This window comes from Falco naumanni, chromosome 7 (genome assembly GCF_017639655.2).
Source record: "Falco naumanni isolate bFalNau1 chromosome 7, bFalNau1.pat, whole genome shotgun sequence".
Taxonomy (NCBI): Eukaryota; Metazoa; Chordata; class Aves; order Falconiformes; family Falconidae; genus Falco; species Falco naumanni.
The window spans coordinates 10720300-10738367 of NC_054060.1; the positions used below are offsets into that span (position 1 = coordinate 10720300).

At 42.2% G+C, this 18068-nt stretch overlaps 1 protein-coding gene across 13 annotated transcripts in view; it reads left to right on the forward strand.

Moving 5' to 3' along the window:
- Positions 1–18068, forward strand: part of AKAP13 (A-kinase anchoring protein 13) — a 203428-nt gene that overhangs the window by 102354 nt on the left and 83006 nt on the right. For 12 of the 13 annotated variants that reach the window (XM_040600086.1, XM_040600088.1, XM_040600089.1 and 9 more), the window contains exon 9: positions 4398–4474. In XM_040600086.1, the coding sequence (XP_040456020.1) occupies positions 4398–4474 (77 nt within the window). Of the gene's footprint in view, positions 1–370; positions 626–4397; positions 4475–18068 lie in introns of those variants that run through there. The other variant, XM_040600099.1, reaches the window with a different exon arrangement.

The window sequence follows — 18068 nt, forward strand, 5'->3', positions numbered from 1 at the left end:
AGAGGTCTGAAGTTACATATTAAAACTTTCAATTCAAATGCAAGTTGATTGGCTGGCACTGGAGGTAAGGACAGGACATTGTCTCCTATGAATTTGTGCAGAAGAATTTCTAGCACGTGAATTCTCCCTGGGGAAGGAATGAATGGGAGGGAGCTCTCTGGATTACTGTATCTTCCAAGTTAAATGCTTTTATGTGAGCATGAGCATTTATTTACTTAGTGCTATTTCTTTGCTTCTCCCCTTTATTTTTGGTAATGTGGAGTCAGAGCTCTCTTGCATTTTCTTTGCTTGTCTACTCAAAACAGCTGCCAGTGTCCTTCTGAACTGTGCAAAGCTACTTCCTAATTGGCGGTATTAGGTCATTTTAGAAAAGCTAGCAAGCCCGACCCCCACCGCCTTTTCCGGGCTGTAAAACTTTTTTGTCAGGCAGAGCAGCCAGTAGTGTTTTCCAGTGCATTTAAGAAGTACTGGAACTCAGACGATGAGTTTTGCTTGCTGCCGTCGGCTGGGAAGTGGGACCGGCATTCCCGGCAGATGAGCGGTGATGGGGGAGAACAGTAGGACTTGGGGGACGGCGTAGACATCTGGTGCCCATGCGACAGGACTTAATAGAAAACGTCACCAGGTAACTGCAGAAAGGGAAATAAAGGGATAAATTGAATGAAACAGAAAAGGATTTGTTGCTTCAGCCTGGAATTAAATCATAGGTGAATTTGCTACTGAAGCATGGAGCTAATCTGATCTTTATATTCCACCTGTTCAGGCAGCTGTTAAATGGAAGCAGCTGAACTTTTTCAGTTGCCATTTTTTTCTTTGCTATGCAAAAAATGATATGGTGCCTCTTGCTTTCCCAGTAACAAACAAACAAACAAACAAACCAATTAAAAAACCCAACAACTGTCACAATATAAATCATGACGCTTTAGAGCTATAAAGCTATTTCACTGCTTTAATGCTGGGAGCTGTTTCTTCAGTCCAAATGCAGAATGGGGTGATGGCAGAGGATTTGTTCTGATATGTGGTTGCAGAATAACTGCGGGCAGGGGAAAGGATTGATTTGAAGGGGGGAGTCAGTGGTGGGTCTAACAAATCCTTTATTTGTGGAGTTCAGGATGTTTAAAAGGTTTATGTGTCAGGAGATAATGAGTAAACGTTAGTCAGGAGATCATTAGTAAGTAACTAGAAAGATTTAAAAGTGGATTAGAAAGCTGCTTTCAGAAAGAGCCTATTTTAGTGCTGTGGCAGATTTGATATTCAATAGGATGGGAGTGGCTGTAAGTCAATACCTGGCAGGGCTCCTTTTTTGGGGGAGCCTCCTGCTCTGCCAGCTTCGTCCATATAGTCCAGGTCTTTATCTCTGATTGGGCATGACGTTGTCTAGGCGAGGTTTTAAAAGGAGAAGGGACTAAACAGTCCAATAAAATAGTGTCTGAAGTAGGAAAGTAATATTAAGGCATCATTCTGTGTTAGGGTATGGAAAGGGTGGAGGGGAAGAAAGAAGGTGATCCTGTTACTGGTTTAAAATGCGTAAGGATTTAGAGCCAAAAGATCTTGGAATACAACAGTCTGACCTCTCCATAGGAAGAACTGTTTATTTGCAAATGGGATGCTGCACAAAGCAAAATTTCATCTGGAATATCTTCTCTTCTCTTGAAGAACTTTAGGATTGCTCAGAGGCAAAATATTAGGGAAGCCCGAATAAAATACTAGCTTTAAGTGGAGACAAGTGATTGCTACAAATCCAAGCTCACTATTTGAAGTATTTCTGAGATTAATCTACTATAAAGCAGCATCTAGAAGTCTGGTATGGCAGTAATTCAAGAAAACAGATATATTGTTTATTATTATTGCTCTGTACGTCCTTCATGTCAATGTCTAAGCTTTGGGTAGTGCATTTTGTGTACTGGTTCAGTGGCAGCCTTCAACTTTTTGCATTAATTCTCCTTTGCTGTGTCAGTGCTTGGGAGTTCTCCCTGCAGCCTGGGTTTTTCCAGAGTATTTTGTAGCCGTGCAGGAGTCGTCAGTGGTCAGAATGAATCAGATCTTTTTTCAATAGATTACAATAAAGCCTTCCCAAAGGAAGTATAGGTCACAAGGCTGTTTCTCAGAAACGCGTGTGGTCAGAGGGTTTATTGTTATGCTAATTTATCAGAGATGTAACCAGCTGATAATTGCTGTTGCCATTACTCCAAATCATTGAGCTCTTTAATTTTTTCATTTATATTGTGAAATTGCTCCCAAATACTTATCTGTTTATCTCATTGCCTCCACTTAGTTTTAGCCTACCCCCAAAACAGAGACTTCAAAGGGCTAATTGCCTTATCCATTGCCTGAAGGAAGGCGATGAAGCTAGAAGATCCTACTTTCATAAGGCAGCTCCTCATGCTGTTAGCTTCAGACTCAGAGCTGCATTACAGCTGACTATCAGGTTCTGCAAGCACATTATATGCCAGTCAGGCAGATAGATGCTACTCATTAAAAAAGCAGGCAGTTAGGATGTGAAATCATACCACAGTAGCCAGACTAGGGGAGAAGAGAAGAAACGGCATGTGTTTATGCTGACAAAACAACTCCAAGTAGATGCAGCTTCTTGGCAGAGAACAATCCTGGTAAAGTTAGGTTGTATGGTTGGGGTTTGGCATCTTAAATTAACAAATACTGTAATCACAGCTCCCTTACTCTTCTGGGGGAAATATCCTTAGCATTATCTCTTGCAAATCTCAGCATTTAAAGGAAACATTCATTGCCAGGTAGAAGAATATCACCTTATCTTGAATTTTACCAGTGTTTGCCTCATTCTCATCAATGGCATTTTCCCTATGGAAGAGCACATACTACAATTTCCTTCTCCTGTTAGAGTAGCAGGATGAGCCAATAACAAATGTCATTGACGATACCACACGTGCAGTGAGGCGCTCTATGCCCCAGAGACCTCTGTGATAGCATTTCATTTGAGATACGTTTCTTAAGAGAAATTTAGGAAGAAGTGGCAGAGTGCAAAAAGTTGTCCCCTTGAATTTCATCCTGAGGGTATAAGCCTTTGTTCTTACCCAGCGTGGAGAATCACTACACTGCTTGCTTCTCCTGTCCTCAGTGCACTGCAGGTGTCTTCTTTGCATGTTCTGTCTTTGGACCAAGATCTCAACCATTGTGGCGTTGCCACAACCCCAAGCAGATCTCATTACAACCATGTTCTCTGCTTTGTCAACAAATGGGATTCGCAGAAATTTGTAGCATCACCTTTGATTTCTGAGAATTTGCCCACAAACTCATCTAACTGGGGCAAAATCATGCCAATTTGTCTTAATGATGTTGTATTAGTTTATCAACAGAACATTGCAAAACCATACAGTCCCAAAATCAAAGGTAGACTTTAATGCCAATGGAAAACCCATTGGTGAGGGTTGCTAGAGCAATTTCCCCATGAAGATGGGAGGCACCTCTTGCAAAATCCCTGAACTGGTAAACTCACTGCAAACATATGTCGCCCTTAAGAAGGCATTGTCATCCATCAAGTGTTTGTTTTTAGAGAAATGAGAGAGGGAGCAGGATTAGAGGAGGGTTTAGCCCTAACACAGCCACTCTTCGTCTGCATGGCTTTGGTCAGATCACTCTTCTAAAAGTCTCCCGTGTGTCATGAGAGTCATTAGCTTAGGGTTGAGAGAGTATTAAGACATTGACTTACTGGGAAAAGGTGCACAGAAGGGAACCCCAGGGGAATGGTGACTAATGAAAGCTTTGCTGGGCAGTGAAAGCAGCTGGGACATGATGTTTGTACCACTGCGGTGGTGACACTGTCATGGGAGCATGAGGAAGGGGAAAATCAGCTGGGACTTTGTAAACTCCAGCAGAAAAGGGTTTGCCTTCCTGATCCAGGGACCTAATCATCATCCTTAAGGCAGTGCAGGCGGGCTAAATTTTTGAAGCTTGTGGTTATTTTTTTTCAACGCTTAAAATACCTGTTGAGAGAAGGCAGGGCTGGTTTCTTGCATTATCTCCAGGTTATGGTAAGAATTAAAACAGCGAAAATTTTGGTTCTTTAATTAGAACAACAGGAACCAAGAAAATACATGGGCAAATACATGCACATTTACTCAGCCTCTCCTAGAGCTTTTCAGGAGTTTTACCCTGTGCTTGCTGCTGTTTCATAGCTCCTTTCAGTCCCAGACATGATAGTTGTTAGAACTCATAACAAACAAGCAGCAAAGTCAGGAATGAAACCAGATGTTGGAAATTAAATGGACTTGTTGAAGGGGTTTTGGGGTTGGATTGTCTTTTTGTTTCGTTGGGTTTTGTTTTTTTTTTTTGTAGGCTGGTTTGAATAAACAGAAAAATAGCAGCAGCACTGAAAAAAGTTTGTTTTTTAAATTGTCTGTGCAAACTGTCTGTTTTCACAGGGAAGCTGGAAATGAAAACTGAAGATGAAGTGGATTTTTTGAAAGATCATAATGAGAGCACAGCCCATGAGGAAGCGGTGAGTGCCACTTATACAATGTCACCTTGTCTTTTTCTGTGCTTTTTTAAGAAAAGCCACCGCTCCTCCGGCCAGCCACATAACCTGCTGGTTTCCTTTCTGTAGCCCTTGCAAAGCTGAACGGTGTCCATCACCATGACATTGCTTTAGCCTTTTAAAAACACTGTGGGCTTTTTTAGACCTTGTGTTTTTCAACCACTGGATTAAGCCACGTTTATGGTGTCTTAAGTTGGTGATGTAATGATTAACCCAAGAGGTTCCTCTTGAGACAGGGTTGTGTCAATATTTGTGTATAATTTGACAAAAGCCATGCCCTGTAATGCGCTTGGAGCTGTGATGTTGCGTGTGGGCCAGCAGCGTCTCCAAGGTCCCTGCACGCAGCTGCCACCTGTGTGGCCCTGGCGAGTCTCTCTGTCCCCTCTCATGCTTTGTCCTTCCAGGGCAGAGGGGACTGTAGCTGTGGTCAGCGTCCGTGTGTGCACAGGCTCCAAGGTCTAAAGGCATCACTGGCTGGGAGGTTCGTGCCTTTGCTGGGAGAAAATTTAATAATGGGAAGGCATACAGGGAAACCCCATCTTCTTCGTGTTGGTGAAACAATGTAAAAAGGTCATGCCAGGGATCAGAAGCCAGTTGGTATTATTTTCTATGACTTGTGCTTTGCATGTTTAAGGACTGTCTCTGATTTATAAAAAAACCCAAACACCAAAACAACCTGCGAGTACTGGGCTTGACAGGAAAGTGGTTTTGGTTTAAAGCACCCCTAATACATATTCTACTTTATCAAGAGCTGGGGTTTTTTTGGTCTTACCTTTCCTAGCTGGATTTGCGTTTGCTCCTATATTTTATATATAGTTTCTTGTACCTGAAAAAGAAAGTGTTTTGTAAATGTTGAATCGCGCACAGCCTGTGCTGGTGCACGTTGCCATTGAGCAGCTGTGTTTGTGTGTTAACGTACCATTATGAAGCTGTTAAAAGAGAAAATATTGCAGGGATGAGTTAACATTGCAGGGTGGAGCACTAAAAAACTTTGCTCATCCCACAGTAAAGCTCTTTAGGCAGTGAACAGTCTTGCCAAAGCTTGTAATAAAATCAGGTTTATTATGTTTTTAACAAGTTAGGACTTAATTTCTGTAGCTGTTTGCTCAGTGAGCTAGCCAGGGACTAGAGCAAATAACCTTCCAAGCTAAAATTTGTGCTGTCTGATAAGTAATTCTTTTGTTACTGGAATGCATGAGTGCAAAGATGCTGATGATTTTAATTTTTTTTTTTATTAACCAACCCTTTATTAAAGCTAATTTTCATGACTAAGGTATCTGTAGAAAAGTAAGATATCTTTAGAAAATGCAAATGAGAGCACTGCCTTTTCATTTAAAAGAGGGGAAAAAAGAAAAGAAACATATTCAATGTGGCTTCCATTTTGCATGTTTTACAGGCATTCTGATTTTTTGTGTGTGTGCTTTCTTCTCTTCTTCCTCACCATCCCACCCTGTCAAACACCTCTTTAGAAATGCGGCTTTTCTGGTGCAGGAATGGGAGTGCCAGGGGAATGGAAAGTTTGCTGCAGGACTGACAGGGTTTCCTGTTGCTAAGTTCAACAGAAACAAAATAACAACTGCACTATGTTGAGGTCATGTAAAAAAAAAATCAGTAGAAGACTTAAAAATAGAGCTTAATTCACACATGTAGGTTGGGTAGGGAGCTGGCCGGTAAAAGCCATCACAAAGTGTGCATCTTCTGCCACATCCTTTCTCTGCTTTATTTAGTGCGGACTTTTTTGTAGCCAGAAGTCTTTCAGGTGCTCATTGCCTTGTCATTACAGAGTCATCCTGTGGTTGGTAAAAGTGGTTTTCTTAACTTCTTGCAAATAGAAATATTGTTGCTTGCACCTGGTCAGGAGCTGCAGCTACTTAGCAGTCTCACTGCTGCTGTCAGCAACTTTGGACCTTGGGAACCACACTAACTCCTGTTTTATGGGTTAGAATTTCGCACAATGCGATCTATAAATACGCAATGGCAATGCGGGATGCTCTGTATGCACACAGACTATTAAAACAAATATGTTTTGGAGTCTAAAAAGTGCTACTCCTTGTATAGTGCCATCAGGCCGAATGACAGTAAGCTTCAGCACACTGGAAAGAGAAGGGGGGAAATCCTTCTTGTGAGCTGGTGTCTGAAGGCTGGAAATTAGCTGGCTTAGTGATACCAGTATTACATGTGTAAGGTTGCACATGCTTTCCCCTGTGGTCGTTTCAGAAAGCTTTGCCTGAGAGAGGCTCTTGCACATGTCATGAAAAAGCTGCAGCTGAAAACTGTTTAGGAAAATAACGGTTTGTAGAGTTATAAGCACTGTAAAGAAAATAATGGAAAAATGTTTTTTTTAAAGTGCCTGTTTCTTAAATCTCTAGAATGTTTTCTCCGAGGTTGTATTTGTTCAGCTATAGAAATTCTGTAACCAGAATTTCCCAAGCTTCTTTCATGTTGGACAGTGGGTGCTCCTCTTGCCAGAGACTCCTCTGGTTCTTATCTTCCTGTTTTGTTTGTGGATCTTGAGTAGAGTTGGGGCAATAACTTGATGTGATCTATTAGAATCAGACCTTAGCATTTTTAAACTTGAATAGCTTTAGACTCTTAATTCCGATGAGAAATCTGGTTTGGCTTCAGCATACTGTGATATTAAAATAATTTAGAAATGGCATCTGGTGGCTCCAGCTTATGAAAGTAAAGCGACAGTTTGAAATTAACTGTACCCTGATATACTTCTCTTCTTGTGCTGGTTCCAGAAATCAGTTATGATTCATTATTTGCTGAATCTTTGTCTTCATGTGGCAGGATGAATAAGGTCACACTGCTGGGTTCATCCGACGGCTTTGATTATCTAAGCCTGTGACTGACAAATTGTAGCTGGCTGACCCCAGAAACAGAGTTCACTGGGAAATAGCCTTCTCGTATTTATTAATTTAATTAGTTAGTTCCTATTGAATTTAATGCATCCTACCTTTACCAGATAAATTAGTTTTTAATTAAAGTCTGTATTTTCAGAAGTTGCAGCCTGCCGGCTCGATGTGGCATGTCTAAATATCTTCACAGAGAATGAAGCTTGAAAAAGATTTGCACTTTCTTCTCTACAGTGATCCAAGTAATGCAGTAATGTGTGATATGTCAGCAAGGGCACTTTCTGGGGGAAAACTTGCAATATTTTCAGTCATGATTTGGAAGACGGAAGTATGTTTATAACACTCTTGCATGACATCAAGTTGGAAGGGGTTGCAGACACTTGGGAGAGCAGGGTCAGGGTTCAGAGTGACCTTGAGAAATTGGAGAGTGCATCCAGATAAGAGATAAAAGCAGCCATAGAGTGCTTCATTTGCAAAAAAGAAATCCAAATGCGCATTTCCTAAGTCAAGTTTAAGCTGGAGAGGGATGGGTAGAAAAAGACTGAGGAATTTTAGTGGACCACAAGTGAATCATCAGCAAGAGGGTATTGCAAAAGAGACACATCTTGTTTTGAGTTATACTGAAGGAGTGTCCTCCATAAGGTAACTTACTTGTGCATGGCCCTGTGGAGGCATCATCAGTGTCATTGAATCTCGGTTTGGGTGCCCTGCTTTGAGGAGGACACAGGCATACTGGAAAGTGTCCAGAAGGAAACAACAAGAAGAGATTAAGAAACGTGAGAAGAGGTCGAAAGAAGTAATTTTATTTTTCAGTGCAACAAAAAAAAAACTGTTGTGCAATCTAGCAGTCTGCCAACATGTAATAGTGGTTATTAAAGTCCTAGATTTCCATGGCAGTTTAATTTACTGATTTGCTAATTTGCCAGGGTGATTTAGGCTAGATGTTGAGAAAACATCCTGTAACCATCATGAAACTGTCGCAAGACCACCTAGGGAGGCTAGGAAACCTCCTTCCCTGGGAGTTGTTACAGATAAGATAGATGATGCTCTGTCAGGACAGAGCCCTAGGTCTGTTCTTGCCCATTGCTTTAGGTTTGTAGGCCCCCACGTTTGTGCTTTGCTGAACAGTGAGAGGAGGAGGGAGCTGCTTGGCTGGAGTCTGGCAGGGTGTACAAAGAAGGGAGGGAGGGGGCAGGGATGGCAGAACTGCAGGAGATGGAGGTGGGAAGAGGGGCTGGGTGGAAGAGGGCTTGTGGGAGAGAGGAGAGACCCACACAGCATTGAGATGGGTGTTGGAATGGACAGTAGGTGTGAAGGATCCAGAGATCTTTTTCTTGCTCCCATCTGTAGTCTTCTGTGTTTCTCTTTCCTGTAGGAAGAGTAGATAATTCCAGTAGATAAATGGAGAAAATAATGGCCCAGATGTACAGTGTCACCCCACTCTAGTGGCTGGTCCTTGGGAGGACAGCCTGGTGCCCATGCTGGTCGTTGGTCAAATCAAGTAGTAGAGAGACGCTTCACAGCTCAAAACTGCTGAACCTTGTTGGTGACCCAAGGCAAGGGGAGTCATTGTAGTTCTCCAGGCTCCAATTCCTTTTCTTAGGAAAGAACTTCTTTAATAAACTGCTCACCCTGAGGACCTGCTAAAATTCAGGTTGTCAGTGCTCACTGAAGTTCATGTTCGCCATCTGCCTGTGTGTACATATGTATGTACTATGGAATGGGGATTGCAAATCCCTGTTTTCCAAAGGGCCTGCAGAACAATGTGGGAAGCTTCCCAACAGCGTGGGCAATTTCAGAGCGAGTGGCTGAAGTGCTAGAAATTAATTGGAGCGATGGAAAGTGCAGCCTTAACAATAGGCTGCATCCTCACCCCGCCTCTTTAAAATCACTTGTGTAACTCTTTCTTCATAAATGCTGTCCTGTAACTACAGTAAACATGGAAAAACTTAGCCAAATGCCCTAAGCCTGGCATTAGTGCTAAAGGGTGACACACACGTACCCATCGGGTCAAGACTCTGGGCTAGTCATCAGTGAGGCCCTTTCTCACACCCAACAGCATCCTGTGTCTGCCCCGGATGCTCGAAGCAGAGGCTCAAGAGAACTAGGAGGAGGTTGTGTCAGACGGTCAACCCCTGAGTGAATTCATCACTGTGCCGAATATATTGCCCTGGGCTTTGCTGTTTATTCTGTGCATTGCTGCATAAGCCATTGAGTCCACGGTACATGCTGCAGGGAGTTAGTGAAAGTGGGGGGGAGAAGAAGAAAATCAAACCAGGCTGTAATTCTTGTTTGGCCTTTACTTGTGCTTTGAAATCTATAGCAGGAAGGCATTTATACCACTATTGCAGCAGGTTTTTTTGGTCCTACACTTAACTTCTCTGGGTGCTGCAGTTCTGATGCCTTTTTATCCTGAATGCTGCTAATCCTCATCTTGAGATAGTCGTTTCCAAGATCAGTCACAGGATTCATGGATGTTAGTGAGCGAAGCAGGAACGTAGACACCAAGCCAAATCCCTGACTTGGTGCAAAGATGCTGCTCTCAAGTTTCGCTCAGCACAAGCCTGCGGCAGGATGGGCCAGATGAAGGTGCCCACGCCACCCCCACAGCTTGCTGTGGTCCCAGGGCTTGTGCCTAGCCATCGCTGATCTCTAGAGATGGTGAGTTACTTTTCCTCCCCAATGCCTTCCCCTTCAGCCACTACACTGTTTTTTAGAGTAGAGGCAAATATTGCTGCGTGTAGCCCAGATAGTCTGTTTTTTTCATTATTTCATAATTTCCTCTAGTAAAACATCTGGCTCTGCCATCCTCCCAGTATCAACTGCAAAGGAAGTTTATCCCTCAGCTTCTTCACACTAATTGATAAAAGCATCAAAAGTTACCTGCAATTTTAATTACCATCTGCAAACGTTGTTGCCTTGAAGGCAGATCTGTGTAGGTATTCCTGCCGTGGTCTTGAGGTGGATGCAGATTAAAGATAACTGATAATTACAAATCTTCTGCAATGCTTGCTTCAGACAAGGGGATTCAGTCATACAAGTTATTTAACATCAGTGTATTAAAGTAGCTTTCTGAGGCCCTTTTTAGGATCAGGATTCCATGATTTCACAAGTTCGTAAAACACAGAGCTAAAGCATTTCCAGTACAGAAAATCCTGGGTTTGGAGTTCTCTTCCAGTGGTTAGATACGTTCATTTTTTTTTTTTATGCAATCATGAAAGTATGGATCCATAAAATAATGGATGTATAAGACTGTTACTGTAGCAAAGGAATGCTGGCACTGAATATTGTACCTTGAGAAGGGAAATACTGTGCTGGTTTTGAATGGTTCAGTCTTCTGTATCATATGGATTCCGTTATTTGTGTTTGAAATCTCTTAAAGTTTTGTGGTGTAACTGTTGTATGGTAGACATGGTTACTGCACACTGAATTCCTGGTCTAAATATAGAGGAAATTAAGATGTTGACATGGGAGACCAAATGTGGACTTCTCAATGGAGACTGCGTTATTATGACAAATGGGTACTTTGCTGTGTCACATCACTGGGTTTTTATCCTTCTGAAGGAACCTTTCTAGCTCTATTTGGATATTTTGGAAGCGCAGGTTGTCACCCTACAATGAATGTAGAGAAGCCAGCATTTATGTTTCCCTGTAGACTTAAGATTTTGCAGTTCATTGGTAGTTACATAGCCTTAGAGGCAAACCTCATTAATATGAGAAGTAGGTTTTTAATTATATTACCATATGTTTGTTCTGGTGTTTTGTGAGAAGTCATGGACTAGTGCTTCAGTTCTCTTGCCATCCTACACTAACTGCTGTCCTACGTGGCAGGTTTTGGGTTTTTTTAAGTATAGTTTTTTTCAGGATGTGGGAAAGCTTTTTGGGACAGTTTGTGCCAAATCCAGAAAGTCGCCTGAAAGGTGAACCACAGCGAGAAGTGACACGTGGAGGGAGAAGGTCCCTGGGTACCTCTGAATCATGGCTTCAGCAGCGACAGCCGCTGGTGGGCACCATGGCTCCTCCTGCGCTGTGTCAGCACAAGTGTTCGGGAGGTAGTGCTGTGAATGGGCCAGGTTCGAAAGGGAGATGGCACCTGGGCAAAGCTGTTGTTCTGCGTTCCAAGCAGCGTCTGGCTTTTGGGGAGCTTTGGACTGTAACCGTATGTATGAGGAACGGCGTTCTTCCCACTTTGGTGGAAGAGCCATAAATGAGACGCAGCATTTAGAAGGTGAAGTTAAACAAGCTGAGACTGTGGGAAGGACAGTAAAAACTTTGAAGGGTGAAAACAGTTAATTCTTTGCGTGAGTTACTGGGGGAAGGTGCGAGCTCTCCATTGCTTCCAGTGTTCCTGTTGGGACTGGATGTCCTATGAATGATATGCTGCAGCTCTAAATAAACTGCCAAACCAGTGCTAGAACTGGTGCAGGGTTGCATTGCCTGTCCTGTGCTGTAATGGAGGTCTGTATGGACTTGATGTTTGTGTGATACCTCCTGGCTTTAAGATCTCCATTACAAGGTGAAACCCAGCAGTGCAATCTGAGAGCCCACAGACAGGGACAACTGTCTGAGAGATGAGCAGGACTCTTGCCTGTTATTTTTCAGCCGCAGCATCTAGCAGTATCCAGGCATGTTATTTCTGACTGAAACTTGCAGCAAAGGATGAAAAGAATGGTGTTAGTAAGAAGAACAGTGTAAAGGACTAAAGAGAGAGAGTTGTGTGTAGAGCTAGAATGCAGTTTAGAAAGAATACATAAATGTTTCCATTCTTGCAGTGTGAATTGTTATGAAAATATATTTGGTGTTTTACCCAGTACTGTTAAAACTCCTTCCGTGGAAGCATGGAATTAGAACGCATTTAGGCTTGGAGCAGTTGCACAGATTCCCCTTCTGCTACCATTCTCAGCCTTTACCCCCTGCCCTACCAACGTTTTTAGGCTGTCTGTCTTCCCTTATTTTCATGCAAAAGTGGATTTTTTTCCTCCAGCATCTCTGCTGTTACTGCTCAGTGTCACGTATGCATCCTGGTGTGGCACAAAGTAACTCAACTGTGTTACAGAATGTTTCTGGGATCAAACTGGTGTTAAAACACTAGATGAGGTAAAAGCCTGGATGATTACTAAATGTTTGCCTTTCCATGCAGCACCCTTGCTCACACTGAGAAGACTGACTGCTCTCTGGCTTTGTCAGGGACATCTTTCACGCCGTCTGGTCTGCACTGTGCAGAGTGGTAGTATGGGGCAGTTTGGTGGTGATGGAGAGGTCCATAAGCTTGGGACTGTGAAACGGGAATAGATGGTTAGTGTTGCAGTGGATGATTAAAATATATTGTCTCTGCAGAAGGACTGAGTGATTTGATATCCAAGCATATGATATCTAAAATAAAAGTACTTGACTGGTATGGAAGGGAGGGGGTTTGGCTGAACAGAGGCAGCTGCCAGTCAGAATTAAAAACTCCAGAGTTTTTAATGCACCAGCAGTGCACTGGTGTTGTGTTTGGCCATGGTCAGCCATAGCTGTCCTTACTGTTGCGGTAGCAAATTCATCAGAACTTTCAGGGAAAGAAAACTTCTGAATTTTGGTAGAAGGCTTGTATTAGTCATAGTCACACCAAAGAAGTAGTGATGTCTCCAAATGCAGATCCTGTAAAAAGCATGGACAGTAGTGACTTTTTTTTATGGGACCCCAGAGCAGGGAGGTGTTAAGGGATAAGAGAGTTTTTTCTCACTGCCGCTTACCTCCTTCCATTGCCAGTTTGTTGGTTTTACTCCTGTGGTCTGTGTTTTGGACTTCTGCTTTGGAATAACCCCAGCATGGAGGCTGTAACAAGAATGTGACAGTGTTTTGCAATGATTTAATAAAATCTACTTAATCAGCTGTATAGGAATTAGCAGATGGGAGCAAATTCTAAACCAGGCTTCCTTTTGCACTTGGTCTCTCACAGCTAAAAAGGTTCTTCTCCTTCCACCTTTTCTTTCTGCTTCACTTCTGCATTATTAGTTCATACCTAAATAAGCGCGTATTTGACGTAGCTAACTTGCTGGTTTTCTTTTAAGCAGTGGTGAACATAGCTGCTGCCTGCCTTTTTGCTTATTGTGTTTATCATCTTAGCGCCAGCGATGTACTCAGTGAAAATGAAGGCGGCAGCTGTGCCCAAGAGACTAATCCAAAAGATAGAGCCAATATTTCTGGGTTATTTAATTTGCTTTCTCTTCTGTTTATGTAGTCCAAATCAGAGGAATGGTTGCTAGCCTGTGTTTAACCTGAGTTATGCTGCTCTCCTTTCAGATCTTCAGAAGGACTAATGCTTGACTTACGATTTTCTCAGCCTTGTTAGATACTGCTTCTCCGTAAAGACTGCCTTGATGTATACCCTGATACCAGTACCGCCACGATAATAGTAGTTTCACCTTATTTATGCACTTAGTTATTTGGGGGCTTATTCTTACCTGTGGGAAGTACAGCACCTTTTTCACATACCGCCTGCCTCCCTGTCCTGAAGCATTTCCATCCTCTCTACTGCAGCCACTGATACTGTCTCTGCAAGTACCGTGGCGCTGGCTCTGCCTCTCTTTTACGAACTGGCTGTGTTGTCTCTTCTTATGTGTTGTCCTTCCAGCTGGTGAGATAAGAGGCAGGAACGTGAAGCCTCGCCCTCGCTAACTCATTAGTCTGAGCCCTGGTACTGAGTCTGCTTAGCATCAAGTGACTTGTTTTTCTTCTGTCTGAGACTGTACTTACCTCCATAAATCACAAGGAGATCATAATCCTGACTTGCTTGACACTGAACTTTTGCTTGATTTCTTAACACAGCTGGATGCATTAAATGCCTAAAAGTGGTTGGGAGAGATATTATTTCCAAAATACACATTTTCAAAGGCTGGAGGTGAAGTTCTCTGAAACATTAGTTTCAATCTGAGATCTTGGGCTTGGGAATGTAGAAATCTCTTGTGCCCCGCCAACACAGCACGCTGCTGAACACATTGATTCTTACTTAAGACATGGACAGGGGTGGGCTGTTAAACTCTGCAGAGATTTAAGAAGTGTTTCTTGGTGCTTTGTTCCAAGTAATATTTTTATTTTAGCTCACTGACCGTCACAAGGTAAGAAAATGCGTGCTCGCCCACTTGCCCACAAGGAGGTGGACAAGTCTTAGCTTCAAATCCCTGCACATAAGGAGTAAAAAAAGAGCAGTAACGAGCTTTTTGAGCCCTCTAAAAGAGGAGGGTTGCTTTTCAAATATTCCCACCTGCCAGGTGCCTGAAGTGAGGCATTGACTGTAGAGATTGGGGTCCCACGGCATTAAAAAAGGAAGGGGGAGAAAGAGTCCTTTGCTCCTGCTGCATGGGCTGAAATGAGTTTTAAGGAATTTTGCAAATTCTGGTTTTAATTGTGTTTTGAGGAGACACGCAGAGAAACCTCTGAAGGCTTTTTGTTCATAACCGGACATTTGAGGAACAGCATTTGATTTTGCTTGTCAAGGCTTGTCTATTACATGTATTCTTCGAGGAAGCTGAGGTTTACTTCATGTGTTGTAAGCTGCAAAAGGCACCCAGAAAAGTGTAGATGGATCCTCTGCCTTTCTTATAAATCTAAATATATAGACTAAATAAATAACTTCTTTCTGGGCTTAAAATCACGAGACAACAAAAATTTGCATCTTGGAGTAGCTCCTAGAATTCTTTAACGCTGAAATACATCCTCTGCTTGCGAACCTGGGGCTTTCCCTCCTTTAGATAAGTGGTTTCTGTTCAAACTGGCTTTTCTTGCTACTGTCCTTTTGGGCAAAGCTTGGCACAATTCAGTCAATACTGATGGTGACCCTAGGAGTACATGGCAGGAAAATCAGAAATTTTGAAGTTAAGATCAAACAAGTCATATCAGTTAAAAAGAGCAAGGGGAGCTAAAAAAAAATAAATCAGTGCTTTGAGTATTAGCTTTCTCTGGCTCTCGACAGTTGGAATGTCATTGAAAAAATGATTTTTAGAGCACTTTAAAAGCTCGATAAGTTTTCTTCTCTTTCAAGAAACAGAATTTATATGGAAACATATTGTTTCAAGCAACAGCTGAATTAAATGTTGAAAAATAGGATATTTTGGTTGAATTTATATTTACTTTTTTTAAGGTAAGTATTAGTCTCCCAAGAAAATTACATTCTGTTTTTATGCATGTCTTTATGTGAGCAATGCACGTTCCCTATCTGCTAAGTAGTGCTCTCTGGAGCATCGAATAACTTTTGGCAGGTTGGCTTTTAAAATATATTGTGTGTTATCTTTTACGGGGGATATTGGCAGATGTCTGGATCCCAGCAATGAAATAGCAGGAGAGGGAGGCAAGACAGACCTGGGGTTTATTGTGGAGTGCTGTTGGAAGGGGAAAGGGGTGCCAAGACGACGGGTAGTGGAGCGTGCTCTGAGCGAGGGTTTTAGCTCCCTTGTACAGGGCAGAAGGCTGCAGCAGGGGATGTGTTAGGTCAATATTTAGGTGAGTAAGCGGGGTAACGTAGATGCCCATTTGGGAGCTGTATTTCCTTTATTTCTTGCCTGAGGCTGCTGAGCAGGACCAGACTTGGGGGACACTCTGACTTCTTTTTCTCCGAACTCCCAGGACAGGGCGGGGAACAGGGTGCTGACTGTGGCCACTAAAGAGAGACCAAAATCAGGAAAGGAACCCAACTAATATTTTCTTCTAGTCCTACTGATTGACCTAGCCAAAAAAAGCATAAAATAAAAACAGCTGTTGAAAAAAGTCTAGATCGGGTGCCTGTACCAACAGATGTTTCGATAAGCCATTGATTGTTAAGTTGTCCCAGCTTAAATACAGTATGGGGGTGAAAAGGGTCAGAAGGGTAGAATGTATCTAAGACAGGTTTCTCTGCTTAGAACTTTATAGGCTGTCAGTGAAGCTGTAAACAAAGTTGCACCAGAATATATAGTGGCTTTTAGTTTAAATTCTGTCTTTTTGCTTGTTACTGGCTGCTTGGGTTAACAAAAACAATATTTTTCTTCCAATAGCTTTCAGATCTTTTGCTGGGTATTTTTTCTTATGCTTCTGCATTAAATAAGCCCATTTAACAAAACCTGATCCTCTTATAAACATGGAATAATGACAGTATCCCACATATGGGTTTCATTAATTTTTGCATGTTTTGAAGTTGCCTTTTTTTCTCCGAAAGACTAACTTCAGAAACAGCAGAGATTAATGCTACATAATAGCCAAAATGACTAGCTGAGCAGTCAGCAATTCTGACTTGGGATAGTTAAATTATTTAACCATTGCGTAACAAAAAAGGATATTTTTTTCAGTATGGAATGATGCTACATAATCGGTACTCCTCCCAGTTGCTATTACTGGTTTGTTTTGATTGAACTGGCATCAGTTCTGCTGATTATCTACAAGCTTTCTTGCTTCTGAATCTTGTAAATATTTGGGATTTTAGCCTTGAGAGTGAGTGTCAGATTATTTCCCCCTTTCTTCCTAAGAAAACAAAACCAACCCTTTCCTTGTAGTCACTGGCGAGAAATTTTAGATGCTCAGTTTTCCTTATCTGCAGTGTGGTGACCTTTGCAGCTCTTGGGATAGTTCGAATCAGAAGGATAACCCAGGGAAATTGCAAGGTTCCCAAATACAATAAACGCTGGGGGTTTTGACATTTTTGGCCCCATTTGTCATTATCCATTGGCTTGAATTTGTTTATTTATCTATTGGTTAAAGCTTTTAAATGTATTGAAGTGCAGCAGCTGTGGCAAGTGGGGAATGAGAGAGGGGAGCACAAAAACTCAGAAATGAAAGTTTTCCTGAAACGCCTCTATTGGCCTGATATTCCCAGTGTTTGCAGGGACATTCCCTACCTTTACCTGAGTGGAAAGGAATAGGAGCAGGCTTTGGATGCAGTTTTCCAGTTAGGAATTATCCTTGCAGCAACAAATGTTACTGTAAAGGGGTCTTTGAGAAGCTGGTAGAGGAGGTGTAGCATATGTTAGTTTATAACCTTAGAAATAAATATTGTATTATTTTCCTGGAGCAGTGTCAACAGCTGAGAAAATTCCTCACTAATGACTATGCTTCCACGTATCTGGCTGTTAATTATACATATGTTTTATGTCCTGAAATTCCTTTAGGAATACTTTCTGAAAATGGGCGAAAGGGAACATATTTAGCATGTATTGGTATAGCAGTCCTTAATGATGGCTTTGTGGGCTCAATGAATCCTTACCCTTGCATATATGTCTTTATACCAGAGGGATAAAAGTGGGGTAAAAATTGGTAAAAACAGGTTTCTTCTACAGGATCAGCATTCTTTCCTGGGCTTTTGAGCTGTAAAGACATGTTTGTTTAATATTCTTACAAAGGACTACCAGGGAAATGGATAAAACAGTGAGCAAATGAATACTCATGCGGTCCTAAAGCAGACCTCCCAGGCAGGAGCTGGAATCCAAATGCCTCCTCTCAAAGTTTGCGTTGGATTTTATTTCAAGTTTCCAAATGCATGTAGAGAGGGCATGAAAATACTGGTTGGATGTGAGTATAGGTAGGAGGGTGAGCTGGAGTGTCTGTTATTGCTGGGGAGAGTGGGGTTCTCAGAGCATCTCAGTTACCAATTGGGTCTGAGATTGTCCTCCCCAACAAAGCAAACCGAAAAACTGGAAGGGCAAAACAAATACCACAGTGTCTTCAATCCCCTGCCTTCATTAGCAGCCAAG